This window comes from Oxyura jamaicensis, chromosome 5 (genome assembly GCF_011077185.1).
Source record: "Oxyura jamaicensis isolate SHBP4307 breed ruddy duck chromosome 5, BPBGC_Ojam_1.0, whole genome shotgun sequence".
Classification (NCBI taxonomy): domain Eukaryota; kingdom Metazoa; phylum Chordata; class Aves; order Anseriformes; family Anatidae; genus Oxyura; species Oxyura jamaicensis.
The window spans coordinates 52,007,147-52,023,608 of record NC_048897.1 but is presented as its reverse complement, the minus strand read 5'-3'; the positions used below and the strand labels follow the sequence as shown (position 1 = coordinate 52,023,608).

General features: G+C 47.1%; 2 protein-coding genes across 4 annotated transcripts in view; both read right to left on the bottom strand.

Annotated features, from left to right (window-relative positions):
* Positions 1-214: 214 nt before the first annotated feature.
* VCPKMT (valosin containing protein lysine methyltransferase) lies at positions 215-4,398 on the bottom strand. The gene is made up of 6 exons (XM_035328893.1): positions 4,160-4,398; positions 3,877-3,987; positions 3,630-3,702; positions 2,599-2,718; positions 1,238-1,342; positions 215-623 (listed from the first exon to the last, which is right to left on the bottom strand). Exons 1-6 carry the CDS (start codon positions 4,372-4,374, stop codon positions 588-590), a joined length of 660 nt encoding a protein of 219 aa, XP_035184784.1. The 5' UTR covers positions 4,375-4,398; the 3' UTR covers positions 215-587.
* A 4,416-nt stretch (positions 4,399-8,814) lies between these two features.
* SOS2 (SOS Ras/Rho guanine nucleotide exchange factor 2) overlaps positions 8,815-16,462 on the bottom strand; it is a 52,525-nt gene continuing 44,877 nt past the window's right edge. For all 3 annotated transcript variants that reach the window (XM_035327542.1, XM_035327544.1, XM_035327545.1), the window contains 5 exons: positions 14,837-14,953; positions 13,110-13,371; positions 12,184-12,225; positions 10,924-11,033; positions 8,815-10,593 (listed from right to left, as the gene is read on the bottom strand). In XM_035327542.1, coding sequence (XP_035183433.1) covers positions 10,084-10,593; positions 10,924-11,033; positions 12,184-12,225; positions 13,110-13,371; positions 14,837-14,953 — 1,041 coding nt within the window. In that variant the 3' untranslated portion in view covers positions 8,815-10,083. The remainder of the gene's footprint in view (positions 10,594-10,923; positions 11,034-12,183; positions 12,226-13,109; positions 13,372-14,836; positions 14,954-16,462) is intronic.

The window sequence follows — 16,462 nt, the reverse complement described above, 5'->3', positions numbered from 1 at the left end:
ACTTAGCGCTGCGCATCCTTGTAACAGAAGGGCGCAGATGGAGTTAAAAGAAAGAACAATTTCGCACAGGCACAGGGACCATCTGCGCAGCCTCTCGGCGCCGTACCCACCGCCAGGATGCCCTGCGCCTGCAACGCGATTCCCGGGACCTCTGCAATGCAGGAGCAGACACGGAAACCACGGGCTGGAAGAAAACCACCAGTCAACGCCCAGCTCGAGTGGAAAAGTTTTATTGACCGGCTCTCTGGGCCTGTTTGAGCCCGCTGATGGGGGTTTCTCCTTGGAGGGGGTGCGTGGTGCTGCTTTACGGCACAGCGGCTTCCGCAGAGCGCCCTTGGGTGCGCTCGACTCGGAGGTACCCAGGACGGGCAGCCAGCACTGCTCTGGATTAGGTTCTGGTTCCATTTTGGCCTTCCTCTGCCCCAGACCGCAGGTAGGAAGAGATCAGTGTGTGCTCTCAGAAAGGTGCTATCAGGGCACGGGGTTGAAGGAGCCGGCTCCTCCCTGCGCCTCGTGCCAAGTCCACCAGGTAGCAGCGTTCTGTAGGTGAGTCTCCACCACGCTGGAGGCAGTCCCTTTGCGACGTTCTATGCTCTCTCCGTCTTCTCCAGAGCTCCAGCCAGCTGCCAGAGGACAGACAACGTGGTCAAAGATCTCACAACAGAAAATTCTGTGAAGGCATCTAAAAAATCCCCAAAGGGATTTTCTAAACGGACCGTTTTTGTTTAAATACTGGAGCCACGTGTAATGCCAGCACCACGCGCAGAGCACTTTGTTCATGCCCATCTGTCTGCTCAACGTTAAGCAACAAACGATCTAACAGTGACAGGCAGCTAAGCGCCACCTCTACTGACTGGTCTGGGGAAGAGGGATGCAGGGCAGAGCACACAGTACAGAGAGCAGCAGCGGGCACGTTGCTTTTTATGACTTTGGCGCTCCAAAACTCCAGTTTTGAGATTCTACCGCGCTACACAGCGCGGACACAGAAGAGAAAGCCAGCGCACGGCTCGAAGACGGCCCCGCTGAACTCAAAGGTCGGCACCTGGCAGAGCGCTGGGCTGCGGAACAAAAGAGCTCCTTTGTAGCAGTGCAGCTCTGGTGTGTAGTTCCACGGGGTCCTTAATGGTATTCCACAGTCAGTTTACAGCTTCAACTGCGGAACGCTCCGACGCTGCCAAGTAAACAGCAGCTTTGTTAACTCCTGGCAACGCGCGCCGTGCCAGCTACATTAACCTACCGCTCGTTTCCTGTGGATATTCACAATGTGGATGTCTGCGCTGCGATACTCCTCGTCGTGCTTATCCAGGGGGATTTTTTCCAGCTCGAAGTCCGTCTGAAGCAGCTGTCGTTGGAGGACACAAAATATTCCCAATGACCCTGCCCTTTTGAACGAAGCGTGCGTGAAGACAAACCCAAATTTAAAAGGTCCCACGCTATGCCACAGGAAGGTGGGGATTCTGAAGAGGCTGGAGCCTCTGTGCTCAGACCATTTCACTGAAGGCCTTTACAAGCAGGCAAGCCGTTTTTCCCCCGGTACATTTACCCTCATTTTAACTCGCCCAGTCCCAATTCAAAGCTACAGACATCTCGCAACGTACAAGAAAAACCCTACAGCTTTTGACAGAAGGTTTTGCTTCCTCCCATCCCCAAAGTGCTACGCCAAACCACAGCACCTGCCTCTGTCTGCCAACCTTCACAGCTGGAGAGAAAAGAAAACAAAAACACATCAACCCTGCAACGCGCTTGGAAGATTAACTTGGCTGAACCCTGACGAGCTAAGGAAGGAAATAAATTACAGGAAAGCAGAAACCATCCAGAAACACCTACACCTATTGTATTTACTGTGGGAGCAGTACCTCATCAGAACTGATCTCAATTATAGCAACCCTCCTCACAGTCAGGTCCCTGCAAGAGTTCGAGGCAAGGCTAATTACCAAAGAGGCGCTTTTATTAACGCGTACAAATCACCTTGGAATTCTTGCCCTTCCTTTTTTTTGCAGTGCTATTATTTCATACAAGCCAGCACTCCTGTACAAGGGCTGCTTTTCAGCAGACCTCACAGGTACAGAGTCCAATCCTGCACTGACCGTCACCCCCGCAGCTGGAGAAAGGACTCGGCCGCTACCGGTGTTTTGTGTCTCGACCTGCTCAGAAGATACAGCCCGTCTATTTTTAATCACATCACCTATTAATGCTCTCTCTCAGCGGGGGGCAGAAATGTTTGCAAATGCGGCTGTAACGTTTAGCAAAGACTTGATTTCCTGAGCTACTTTGGAAAACTCTACCCGTGTTTTCCCTACGCTTTCAATTGAACACGTTAAAAGAAAAAACAAAAGATTTTCACCAGATTATTTTTTAATGCTCCCAATAACTTCTGCGAAGATCAAGACAATCACTGCAGAAAGAAGACAACTACCTGCTAATTCTCGTGCTCCTACATAAATTATCCTGCCTACCCTGATACAGGTATCGCTGGATGTGTAGGGGCCCTTCTGCAAATCTGGGCAGTATCACAAGCCAGAGAGGCTTCCAACAACCTACGCAGGTCTGGCCGCCTGTCTTCCTAGTGGCCAAAAAGCCCATGTTAAAAACCCTTACCTCAAAGTACCTTCGCTCGATTTCAGGATTCTTTCCCATAGTCCTCTGTTCGTAACAGCACAAGACACACGTATCAGGGCCAGTGAGGTCTTTCAGCGTCTTCAGTAACGGCTCTAACGACTGCCCAGAAGAGGTTAAGAATTTCCCACTTAGATTTCAAGTTCATTTTACTGGTACGATACCCTCTAACTAGAGAAAGTCTTCACCCAAGAGGAAACTTTCCAGTTTTGCTTTTCAGGGAGTTATTTTTAGTATATTATCTAGGACAAAAAGAACATGGGGCCAAGCTGGAAAGCAGAAGAGAAAGTGAGATTGCACAGAAGATGACTTTCACAGACTGACCAGGGAAACTGAACTAGCATCAAAGCCAAGAACATCCCACACTGCTGAAGTGGGCACTTCCTTGAGGCACGCAAGAATGACTGTTTCTTGACACGCTTCAGAAGTGCGTGTTCTTAAGCGTTCTTGGAATATGGCTCGGATCCAGAACGCTACATATGGAAGCATGACCAACGTGCAGGGAGCCAGTGCAAGGGGCTGGTAGGTTAACTGGAACGGCGCTGGGACACGGGGTTCCTCGGGTCGTTTCCCTTTGCTTACAACTGCTGTTAGCTCTCCGCACACAACCTACAGCGCTACAGGGTACGAGGTGGGGGAAGGCTGTAACAGCCGCTTGGCTGAAGCTTTTCCCTTCCTAAGAGAAGTGACAAGGGCACAAGCAGTGCAGAAGCGGCACTAGTATTTAGATCCCATTCACCAATGCACAAGGCAGCTCATGGCTATCAGTCAAAATGTTTTCATTCACACTTCACTTGAAATGTTAAAAAAAAAAAAAAAAGAGAGGGGGAATAAATACTAAGATTTTTTTAAAAGTCTCTCGCTGCAGGTGAAAGGGCCCTAAATCTTTTCAGCATCCTTTTACACAGCCCTCTGAGACACAGGCCCCGAGTTTGTTTGAACACCGCCCACGTTAACCCCCCAGCTCCTCCCAGGCAAGCTTTCTGCACGGGCTTTGCAAAGGCCTCGTTTACCTCCTCGTAGTAAATGCAATCAGCCATGAGTATGTAGTCAGGGGGAGGCTGAAACTCTGTTACATCTTCACCCCTAAAAAAAGAAGCAGAAAAAGGTGAGAGCTGCCTTCAGTCCCGCAACACACTCTGCTTTGTAACCGCGCACGTACAAGTCAGAGTTAGCTCTTTTAGCTTCCATTTCGAAGCCGCGTTTTCGTATTTGGCCACGTCGGGAAGCAGAACAGGAACATTCAAGGCTCATACAAACCATTTCAGTACCTTGGCTCGGACTGACCCCGTGACGAGATGTTTGTTGTTCTCTATATTAACCAGCAACAGCTCCTGGAGCTCCTCAAGGTCGGTGACCGTCACGTTCGCCCTACAACACACACCGGTCACCTCACGGCCGCCCCTCCCGCACCAACACCCCTTTTTTTTGTTGTTGTTGTTGTTTGAGGATTTAAAGCCGCCTTTCGCACAGATCCATGCACCGAAGGAGGAGAGAGAGGAGAGCAGCGGGCACCCGCAGCCCCCGGGGCGGCTCCGCTCACCCCAGCGTGGCCGCCATGATACCGACGGCGCCGGTGCCGGCGCCCAGCTCGAGGACGTCTCGGCGGGCGAGGGGGCAGGCGCCGGTCTCCAGGAACTTGGCGAGCACCAGCGCGGCGTCCCACACCACGCAGCCCACGCCGCCCGCCGCCCGCTGCTCCAGCCGCAGAGCCGGGCCGCCCCGCCGCTCCAGCTCCCTGACGAAGCCCGCCGCCATGGCCGCGGCTCTGAGGCGGCGCGGCCCCTCCCCGCCACCGCCGCCGCCTCGGGGGCGCCGCCCCGCTGCCCGCCGCCATGGCGGCCCCGGCGGGCCGAGGAAATGGCGGTCGGGGCTCCTCACGGAGCGGTGCCCGCCCGGCTCCGGCTGAGCCTCTTCGGGCTCTCCCCTGAAGCAGCGGGGGGTCCCACGGGCAGCTGTTTCGTTTGAAGTGCTCGATAACCCGTAAACTCACCTGTACGTTGACTGCTACAGGAAAGTGTGTTCGGAGCTACCCGTGCTTGATAGAAAAATGCATTTTCACCTGTGTTTACTGTCCGCTGGCAGCACAGGGGCAAATGTAAAGCTGCCACGCTGACAGGCATGGTTGCTGTAGGGAAGAAAACCAGCAGTCACCCTTGTCTGGTCACTAAAACCTTGTACACGCTCTCCGCGAAAGGCAGAGTTTAGTTAGAGGTGAAAAACCTCCATGTGAGGACCCCATGGAGAAAGTTCCCTCATCCCCATCGCAAGCTCTACAGGAGCTCACCTGCCCCCAGTCCCACGTTCCTCGCCCAGCCCTCCCGTTCTGCTGGGCTGATGCTGAACGCCAGCCAGAGGAAAGTCAGCCGTGGAGAAAATCTGGGTTTCTATCACCATTCTCTTCACCCTAGACTAACTGCTCTTCCAGAAAACCAAAGGTCTGGAAACCAGCACTGTGCAGATGGCTGGGAGAGCTGCAGGTGCCGAATGTCTCCTGGAGATGTTCACTTTACCTGTGTTTGTGTAAACATGGCGAGCATATGATCAGTTTTCCAGCATCTTTCCAGCTTGTTTATAAGCTAAACCCATTCCCCAAGTTACTCAGTGCAACCAGAGGCTGTATCCTGTGGGCACACAGTCCCGCCTAATTCCACAGCGTTGCTGCAAGTCCCAGGTGTTGGAGGTCCTCATCCAACATTTAAACTTACAAGGTTTTAAAAAAGCAGCTGCATATGAGCGGACTATGAGTCAACATTGTCAAATGCAAAGGCTTTTTGTTGTTATTTTCTTTCTATGTTTGGAAACGTTGATTACTCTCTTTCTTAGCATTTCTTACTGATGCTCACACCCTTCCCTAAGGAGGAGTCACTGCGTTTAGTAGGAATCCTGAATGGTACATTCAGACCTGTGGTGTAGTTCTGAAAACTGGAAAAAATTGAAATCTGGAAAGAAAACAACAACAACAAAAAAATGAATAAAAGATGGTTAAAGATGGTTTCTTTTTTCCTGTCTTTGTTCTTGATCTGCTGTAGCCAAGTCATAGTGCCTGAAGAAATTATTCTGGCTGCAGAATAACCGCTAAAACTCAGTAACTCAAAATAGGCTCACTGAAAGAAACTAGAAAGATGTTTCGTTTGCTATTAAGCGATTTCACATTCCATCTGTTTATCTGCACTTTTCTGAGGGAACTGCCTTTTCCCACACAAGCCAACTTCAAACCCAGCAATTTCACATTTTTCCTCTAGCATTTTTTGCTCTTTTTATCCACCCCTCTAATTACGAGGTAGCTGAAATGTTAATTTACTGCTATCTTGGCATTCCAGCGAACCACACTGCTGGGAACCTGACTGCCTCTGACCACTTCCACAGCAGAACGGTTACTTTGGGAATGTGTGTTTCTGTACCCGCTGTACTTTTAAAGCTGCTGGCATCGCTGCTGCTGCCCTGCTTTGGAGCAGTTCTTTGTTTTTGCATTTCCCAGCTCCTGTTATGCTTGGAAGACAGTTTAATTGTGCGGTAAGCTATCCATACGCAAGGCCTCTTTTCTGAATCACGCTGTGATTTATATACTTCAAGTTAACTTCAGAACTGGCCCGGTAAAGGTACGGGTAATATTTCACGCATGGGAAATGCAACTGGGAACATTGTTTTGCTGCTGCTTTCTAGCACAGGGAGCATGTTCTAGCACTGCCCAAATACCTTGGCCAACATGTTTCCACATTATTACCTCTATCGGGAGATCTAATTTAAGAGGTTCCTGCTCTCCTCTCCTCTGGCTAGAGCTTTACTGGCCCTCCACCAGTGTTGATTCACTTCACAGAATCACAGGATGGTCTGGGCTGGAAGAGACCTTATAGCCCGACTAATTCTGGCCCCTGCCATGGGCAGGGCCCCCTGTCCCAGCCCAGGCTGCCCCCAGCCCCATCCAGCCCGGCCTTGGGCACTGCCAGGGATGGGGCAGCCACAGCTCCTGGGGGCAGCCTGCGCCAGGGCCTCACCACCCTGAGAATAAAGAATTTGTTCCTAATGTCTGATCTAAACCTATACTCTTTCGGTTTAAAGCCATTTCCCCTTGTCCTATCACCACACACCCTGACACAGAGGTCCCCCCCAGCTTTCCTGCAGCCCCCTTTAGGCCCTGTCAGGCCGTTGTGAGGTCTCCTGGAGCCTTCTCTTCTCCAGGCCGAACACCCCCAGCTCCCTCAGCCTGGCTTCATGAGGGGTGCGGTGACACACCAAGCCCAACCTGTGAAAAGCAATGGGACGTTTTTCCACATCCAGTTCAGAGCACAACCAAATACAGTTGAAGAGGCACCAGGAGGAGTGAGCAGCTGAAGAAGGCAGCGGTGTTGGTTGGGCACTTGCTTAGTGTGACTGCCACAGTCAAAACCGCAACGCAGACTCAGAGGCTCCTGTCTGAATTTAGAACTTCCACCCCAAGCCACTCTTTCACAATTAGGTTTAAGAATTAAAAAATGAAGTCTTTCACTGGCTCCTGTGTTTTGTAGACTGTCAGCATAAAATGCAAGTCGTCACCTAAAAAAGGCTGTTGTGAGCAGTGTGCCCGTGTCATTCCAAGGGGAACTCTACTAAACATACACTGCTTCTTCTCCAGGTTTACACTCTGAATTCCATCACAAGCTGGAGCCTCACAAAGCTTCTGGAAGGTGAGGACACCTGGGCTGTCCATTCTGGAGAATAGGAGGCCATGAGGAGACCTCCTTGCTCTTTACAGCTCCCTGAGGAGGGGAAGCATTGAGGCAGGCACAGAGCTGCACCAGGAGAGGTTCAGACTGGATGTCAGGAAAAAAAAAAATACTGTGAGAGTGGTCAAGAACTGGCACAGGCTTCCTAGCAAGGCAGTTGATGCCCCAGGGCTGTCAGTGTTCAAAGAGGCATTTGGATAACGCCCTCAATGACATGTTCTAACTTTTGGTTAGCCCTGAAGTGGTCAGGCCGTTGGACTAGATGATCTTTGAAGGTCCCTTCACACTGACCTATTCTATTCAGGGTCTCGATGGAGGGAAGTACTTTGACATACATGGAAGCCATTACTAATCACCAGATGCTCAGCTTAAAATGATCTGGTGAGGACTTTGCTGAATCAGGACCAAAATAAAGCTATGCTGCATTTTAATATAGGATATGGAAAATGCTTCTGGTCTAAGCACTTGTATGGGAAGGTACAAAAAGCTGACATTTGTATGTTCTGAAGTTCGGAAGAGTCCCCAGGCCCCCAGCAACAAACAGAAAATGTTGAAGACTGAAAAATTATTACTCATCTCTTGGCAACAGATGCTGGTGAGGACTTCAAAGGGTTAACACACAAAAAAATCACATGCTCAGCTTACTCTGCACATCATTGGAACCGTGAAACATGACAGCCTGCCTTTTCCTTGTACATTAGGGGAGTACTTCAGGGAGCACAATTTTGCCACTAGATAGTATAGATTCTTCCCAGACTTGTGGTACAGAAAGGAGGTTTGAGCTGTGTCCTTATTGCAAGAGGAAAAGCAACCATAATCAAGGAATCATCGTTTTCCTGCGTGCACTCCCAGTCCATGCATCTCAAATTTGGAGTCTGTGACCTTTATTTTTTGCAAAATGCTGCAGCTCTCCTTTGTAAAGTATGGTGTGCCCCTTGCATGAATGGTCCTCAGGGTAACACCTCAGAGAGGTTCTCCCCCTCTTGTTTCTCAGGAAAGGAGCATGAAGGGGACAGCCAGGAGAAGAATGTCCAAGAGAAGCCAGGAGAAGAGAATCGGCACTCCTTCCCAGGCGTATTGTCTCTCCTCTTCCTGAGGAAATGCCTGACACAGCGGTAGCAATATAAGCAGGCTGCTGAAAAGCCACAGCGTGACTTGGAAGCCTGAGCTGCTTTAAATCCCACCACAGTGCTCAGCCTCCAGACAGGAACTGGAAAAAATGGAAACCACTTCTCCAGCTAGAGGGGCTGAGGCATCCATCTGGTGGGTTAGCAGGTGGAGGGAAAGGTCACACTCCCAGGGACATGTCATGTATCACGCTCAACACCCTTGAAACCTTGCCTGCAGCACAGTATGGGCCCAATTGCAGGCTAAATGACAACGAAAGCTGAGAAAAGCAACATGGAAAATTGGGGCATTTTGTATTGCAGACGTCTTACTAAAATCCAGTTCCAAACCTTGTCCTTACAAGGAACACGCACTGCTCAAGCTCTTGAAAATTAAGACTGGGGTGATTTATTAATCTTGTTAAGAACTCTGATACAAAGCACAGTAAAAGGCCACAGACCAGTAAATAAAATGTGGCTTCTGACCACTTTATAAATGCTGCTACAGTACTACCAGTAAAACAGACTCACTCTCACACCAGTTCAAACACGTAGTTCAACTGGCAAATAAAAGTTCCATTCACTTATCAGTTTAAAAAGTTTAATAAAGCTTTAAAGTGTTTGCTGGTTTAAATGCTACCGATTTCCAAAATGGATTCATGATTAAGTTAAGTGAGATCTAAAGGAAGGTATTAGGTTTGGAAGGCGAGACTGTTCCTAAGCCAGAGGAAACACTTCTGACTGTACAGGATTGCAAGAGTAGCAGACTGTATTATAGGCCTCACGTCACTTAAATTTATACAGGTTATTAGCACTATCTGTAAATATACAATATAAACAATTGTACATACATGGCATATAGCTTTGTTCTCCAGAACAGTAGACAACTCTTTAGCTTAAGACATCTTCACCTACCAAAACAAAAAGGCACATCTGAACAAGATGCATGCTAAGTAAGTACTAGGGATCCTTTCCAGTATCTGAGACAGGTAGTCCTTGTTCATACCTCCTCAAAATGATCAAGACCAACTGAATATTTTGGTATCTTCTTTTAGATTTCAATCTATTTTTCTCTCTTTTTTTTTTTTTTTTTTGTCTTCAGCAGCAAATCAATGGCAATTAAGACATGGCATTAAAATATCTGGGAAGAGTAGCTGTCACTCACAAACCTCCAAGCCCACACAAAGTTAGAAGGCAAGTGGCCAGAGGTTTAAAATCAGGAACGCTGTATATCCTGGCGTTGTGTAATCATCCCATTGTTCTTTTTAAAAAAGGCCACTAGTGCTCAAATTTGAAAAAAAAAAAATCCACAGACGCACCTTTTTTGGCTCAGTGCAATTAAATGATGTCAGTTTAAACTCAATTAGTGTAGTTTACAGTGCAAAAAAGATAATATTTTGTATACTGGCATAACTGTCGGCACTAAGGACGTGAAACAAGGCAATGCTGCTGATCACCTGAGGGTAATGCTGTCAAACAGACGCAGGCTAGAGTGTGTGTCGTCTGATTTTTCCAATTTAAGCTATTTTTTTGTTTGATCAGCAGCACTTTAAGAGCATAATTTGTGAAGTACTAAAATACACTGCCTTCTTTGAATAAATAAAAAAGGAACTTTACAAATACTATTCCAGTGTCAATGACTACTATGGCTAAGGTCATTGAGGAGTTTCTGCATTTTCTAGCAAAGACAGTCTGTGCAAAGGAGGGTGGGAGAGCTCCCTTTTGTAAGTCTTTGGTGGCAGTTTTGGTAACTGAGGGCTCGAATTCTGCCTGGGAGGGACGGGGGGCGCGGGCGCGTGGACCAGGTTGTTGTGACTGGCGCTGGTCACGCAGCAGCGGCGCAGGACCCGTGGAGAGGGAGTGCTGGGAGGAGTGCCAGGAGAGCTGGGGCCCGTGCCAGCCTCCCTGAACCAGTCGGGATCTCTGTGCAAGCGTCCCACCGGCGGCGGCTGGAGGTTCAGAGGGCAGTTGATAAAGTGTTCGGGAGGCCGGTGCGGTACTGGCGGTGGAGTATCAGGAAGAGGGTCCCGAGGGGGCGGCGGAGGAGGGCTGTGCAGCGGCTGGTCGAAGGAGCCAGTGTAAGCAGGAACACGAGGCTGTATCTTTGGAGGCGGCGGCTGCCGGGGTGGGATTGCGGGAGGATCGTCATCCGATTTTAAACCTCCCTAGGAAATTACAGAGAAAAAGACACTGTAAGAAACGTAGGTATTTAGGTGAAGAGCCTATCTTCTGAGAGCTGCTGAATTTTCTTCAAGTTTGTTATTGGTGCTGTCAAAAATGTGATACCGGCATTGCCCTATCTTTGATCTGATTACGAGCGGTATGTTCCCAAAGCAGCTCAGCAGGATTTGGACACTGGGAACCTGAAACTTCAAAAGGAGTAACTGGAGCGCTGCATTTGGAATGTGCCAAATCTTTAAAAGACTAACAAAATCCAACCTGGCTAGATGTTCAGTGATTTATTATCAAAGCTACTCAATACAGGAAAAATATACCTTCGCATTAGGAGCATCCTGATCCATCTTTTTTCGAGGAGGAAGCGGGGGAGGGTTTTGAGGTTCATCACTTAGTTTAGGAAAGCTACCCCACGAGCTGAAGAAAGTCTCTGGGGAGAGAAGAGCCAGTATTTTACTGCCTGTGTAATATCTGAGGAACATATTCAAGAATATTACACCAAGCTAGATGAAATTCAGACAAGCAGATCTTTGTGTTCAACAGCAACATGAACCACTTAATTTCAGCTGTATGGAACTCTCATTCATTTCTTTCATCAGATACACTCTTGACAAAGTGGTCTCCCATTTCCAAAATCAAAGATATACGTCAGCAGTTAACAGTCAATGCTAAAGGACACAAAAATAAATGAAATGAAGCGAACCCCTAGCGGGTACTTCAACAACTTTCACTGCAGTCCCCTGTGCACTGCAGAACTTGCCTGTTTACCACAGCGCCTGCGGTTTGGCCACACGGCTAAGTTACATTTTTGAGTGGAAAGACTGTTCTCTTGGCCGTATGGGTACATGCTCCAATTTGGGAGGTTCGAGGCTTTGTTAATAGCTTTGCAGCATTTCTAAAGGAGAATTATACACTGAACTGAAGAGATGGCGGTAACTCTCACAGCGTTCTATTACGTTTCAAATTCTTCCTTTTTACTGAGGAAAAAATCCTCAAGGTTAAGAAACAACACAAGCCCCAACCTGTACGTGACATTTGTCACACCTTTGCTTTTTCCCTTCGAGGTGCACAGCACTCTGTACCAATGCATTAGGCAACTGCGCTCTCCAGTTTGAAATGTTCACATTACGAAGAATTAGATATGTCTGTGCAAGAAGGGAGTAAAAAAAGAGAAGCTCAAAAGACAGATGAATGCAGGATTTCCCTCACAGCTGTGCTACAAAAAGTACCTCTTAATTCCCCAGCAATAGAACCATTATTTTCACTGAGTGGTAATGCTAAATTATCAGGTTGCTTCATTTGTATCATTAGTCAAACAAAACTATCATCAAGGACATTCAAAAGAGAAGCAAAATCATACTAGAGGCCTGGGAAACAAAAAGATCAGACAGTCCTTCGACTTTATAGACTGCTTTACTGGACGCTTGATCTAAAGCCTGTAAAAACTCCCCTCAGAACTCCATTTAACGAACACAGTCCACATTTTATCCCAGATAAACCCCATTTAATTACTGTTCAGCTCTCCTGAAACCAGGAAAAGCAAAGTGAAATGAAACATTTAATAGAGTTACAGTACTCACTCGACTGTGGCAAACTGACGGGGGCGAAGATGCTATTGTTACCTGTTAAATGAGAAACGGATTAAAGATTTTCCAGACAGAACATCTCCACTACAGCACATAAAGTATGCTCGTGAATGACCTCAAAGATGGCCACGTTTTCTAAGTTTATCTACTGCTAACCCAAATTAAGCTTTCCTATGAAAAAATACTCTTGAACGAAAGATTTTCAGTTATGCTGGGAATGAAACTTCATTATTATAGTCTGTTGGACACTACCACGTTGTCTTTCCTTTCCCCTACAGCCCATAGGCCCTCAGCATTTGCCATACAGATCTTGTCACTAATCTGCCTGCCAAGTCTGCAGCCCCCTTTGAGAAGAGACAAGACGTCTCACACGCTGCTGTTAAGGCCAAGGAGCTGCTCACAGCTACAAGCAAAGCTTGGGAGCATATTAGCGCGTCTATGCTAAGAGGATCATTTTTAATCAAGACTGCATTTTGCAGCGAGCGCCCTGACCACCCCCACTTTCTGGCGCTTTGGTTCACATCTCAAAATATACAGACTGGACTCTCTTCAAAGGGATCAAAACCAGAATTGCTAGAGTGTGTGCAGTCCAGAGGAACGCTCCTGAAACACGCTGGCGTGGACTCCAGGTTCTCAGCACCGTCTCTACAGAGGTGCCACGCGTGTTAAAGCCTCACGGGGCCATCTCCCAGAACAGATTGCCTCAGCTTTAGTAGGCCAAAAGACTGGAAATACCACTTGTTATTTAACTACTCACGGCAGGCATTTCCAAACCGCAGTACATACAGCACTGATGCAAGAACTTCATCGTTCACAACTAAATTTTGCAATGATTTTTCTAAAGGCTGGCACGCAGACCAACACAGTTTGGAATCCCGAGGGACAGGAGCAGCGATTATTACAACGTATTGCACATTTACCGTAAGAACTGTTGAGATCAACGTCTGAAAACACGCTGAACTCTGAAGAAGCAGAGACTGGTGGGGTAGACGGCGTGTTTGGAGAAGTTGGTGCCGATACTGTTGATTCATGCTCTGCCTCAGTAATTCTACTGAAACTTATCTTACTCGGTTCCTTTTCAAGTGGTAATGGATGACTTCTCAGGGTGCCAGAGGTGGAGCCGTGCCTGCCCGTATTGGGCCTTATCCCAGGAGATTTTAGGGGGTATGTTGTTTTCCTAGGCTGAAGGAATGAAGGTGGTTAGTACGGCTAACATGTCAGATAGTGAAATCACCAAGTCTCTACGAGCAATTTTAAAAGGTACTTCTCTATATTAAGCAGTGTTACAACCTTTTTGCAACTGACTTGAGGTTGTTACCTATACAACAGGAGTTTACTGAAAAGTTAGGGATGCAGCTTAAAGATCTTTTTTTTTTCCAGCTTATGAAGAACAAATAGTCAAATTTCAGACGCGTGTGCATCACGACAAAATACAGGGGAGAGCAAGTCACAGTCTTGGGAGAGAGTTATTTCGAGTGCCTCCACAGACTTGCAGAAGAGCTTCGCACAACAGCAACGTACGGCGTGCTTTCAGCTTACACCACGGAAAGCCCCCAGGCCCCTGCATGTGTCCAGGGCTACGGACATGCTCAGGCGCATGCTGTGTATGCGCGCTGGATGAATCAGTCTGAAATTCTTACACACGCATTACTGGTGTGACTGAAACCAGCCTCATCAGACTCAGGTGTAACAGCACAGATCAAAGGCGATGCTTTGAAGACGAGCTACGTTCCCATCCTGCGGTGGCATGCGTGACTCCACCACATTACAGCGCCCAGAACTGGACCTTCCTGAAATTCCCATAAGAATGTCTAGTTTGGAAGACACAGGCTACAAAGAATTCATGCCCAGAGAACTGAGAGAGCAGCATGGGTTTCTATTTTTAGTAAAGGAAGGAAAAAAGGAGAAATTACTGTAAACAGCATTTTTGCAAGAGTGATTTCTGCCAGTTTCTCGCCATGTTTGCAATGTCATCTTAGTCATTCCTCCAGAAGGAGATCGCTAAAATGATTGATGGCTCTCAAAAATCAGAGGAGTCTCCAGCTACTCAAACGCACAATTACGTGTAGAGATCGAGTGTTCTCGTGAGGTGTATTTCTCTGCTTAAAAAAAGAACTCTAGGCCCCAGCAGTTTTTTTTTTTTTAAACAAAATAGCAACTCCTCTCCATCAAATCATATTTGGCTCTGCCAGAAGGTTGTACCTTGTCAATTCTGTGCTGCACATCAATTTTTGCAGTAATACAAAATATTTAGACCAATAAATAATAGAAATTAAGTTTATTAAAGAAAATATAACCTGTATAAAACCAATTTCAATTAACAATAATATTTTTTAACAACTTTTGATACTATGAAATTTTATTGCATATTCTATCAAATGACTATAAGGTAAGAACCCCGCACGTAAACTGTAATATTTTAGGTTTGGGGGAAAAGAAGAATTCATTCCAAAATAAGCTAAAGGCAGCAGGTTTCAGGAACAACCAACCCCTGACATAAAAATATTTTAAAGTCACGTTTTCCTGGAAATTAATCTCATGAGCCAGAATTCCAGAGAAAATATATCTGGCTTACTGAATTAACAAAGTATTCTTTTTCCTGGCAGCTAGTGGATTTCATCTACTTAATTTACAGGACGAGACTTACAAATCTAGGTGGTTGCTTGCAGTTTCGAGGTTCAATTTCTAATGACTTGTTGAACAGGTAATCTGTAAACTCCTTTTCTGGTATCTTCCCCATAGGATTGAGATTTTCAAAGAACTTCTGAATGAAACAAGCATCAATAACATTAAAAAACAGACAACCAAACAACAACAAAAAACAACACACATATAGCAAGAATTTGAAAGAAAAATCTAGATCTTCACTATTCTGTAACTTTTTTTGACAGGAAGAGATGGTAAAGTGCTCCCTGATAAAAACCAAAGCAATACTAGGCAAGAAATAATCAAGATCCTGGTAAGTTTCCTGGCATGAATGACCTTATTTCAAACACCCAGACATGTAAAATGAAGTTTTCTGTAAACTTTGCCAGTATTTTTTTTTTACTACTCGATCGTTTACAGCCCGGCAGTGTTACAGGCCATGCAGCCATGCCCTGGGCACTTCAGGTAACAGCGCAGAACACAGATCATGCGGTAGTGAAAGCAAATGTTATGATGCCAGTGCCATTTTTAGGGGAATTTGGGATGTCATCAGTTAACTACAAAGGACAGGAAGGGACAGAGGACAAAAGCAGGAAGGTCAGAGGCAGGGACAGAATCTGACGATACGGCACGAGGACAGGAGGTAAGGCATGGGAAGGTAGGACTGGCACTGAAGACATGGCACAGAGCTCAGCTGCCTCAGGGAGCCTGAGTCTCGGGGTGGTGAATTACAACATTTTCTATTTGCTCTTTTTATTGTTAAAGCACAAACCCCTTGAGTTTATTTCACTTCTTGGCTTGAGAATACTGTAAATCTTCAAAACCCTTCCCAGAAATGTCCACAGCAATTAAACACACAATGCAAATAACATTTTAAACAACAGTATTATTGCTCGTTTAATTCTTTATGTAACCAAGTTCTTTGTTGCTTCCTGACTGCTGCTGTTCACAAGCTGAGAGCGCTGTGCACAGAGCTGTTTTCTGGAAAGGTTACAATTAGCTGTGCTCTCAGGAAGAACGTCTGGGTACTTCAAACTATTCTTTTCAATCATTATTACCTCTACACAAACGCTGGCCTTTACCTGGCTCAGGTTCCATCGTTTTCTTTTAATTTACTCTAAGTGGTTTGGGATGCACTAGGTGTTTTTTTTATCTAAAATCTTGAGGATTTCTCATTTCTAAAGCTGATGCTGGCTGACACCTCCACATGCCCCATTTATGTAACGCAGCGGCGTCAGGAGGCTGGGTCAGTAGGGTCACTGCCTGCCTGCGGCCCAGAAGGGAACTGCATCCTGGGCTGCATCACCCTGGGTGGGCAGGGGATTGTGCCCCTCTGCCCTGCCCTTGTGAGGCCCCACCTGGAGCCCTGAGTCCAGGTCTGGGGCCCCCAGCACAAGAAGGATGTGGGGCTGTTACAGCGGGTCCAGAGGAGGGCCGTGAAGATGCTCAGAGTGCTGGAGCACCTCTGCTATGGAGGGCGGTGAGGCACTGGAACATGGAACCAGAACACGGAACCCAAGAAAGCAGATACCTGGCTCTGGCTGGTGCTTTGCTGCAACGTTTTTGTTGTCTGCTGCCTCAGACCAGCCACCATTTCCTCCCTCTTCTGATGGTCACTGATCACACA

What these genes read in the sequence shown, in the direction of transcription:
- VCPKMT (XM_035328893.1), bottom strand. Translation starts at nt 4,374, where the DNA reads ATGGCGGCGGGCTTCGTCAGGGAGCTGGAGCGGCGGGGCGGCCCGGCT. An exon ending in ATTGCATTTACTACGAGGAG is followed by an intron (nt 2,719 to 3,629) that starts GTAAACGAGGCC and finishes TCTTCTGGGCAG; the next exon opens with TCGTTAGAGCCGTTACTGAA. An exon ending in TCGAGCGAAGGTACTTTGAG is followed by an intron (nt 1,343 to 2,598) that starts GTAAGGGTTTTT and finishes CTCCAACGACAG; the next exon opens with CTGCTTCAGACGGACTTCGA.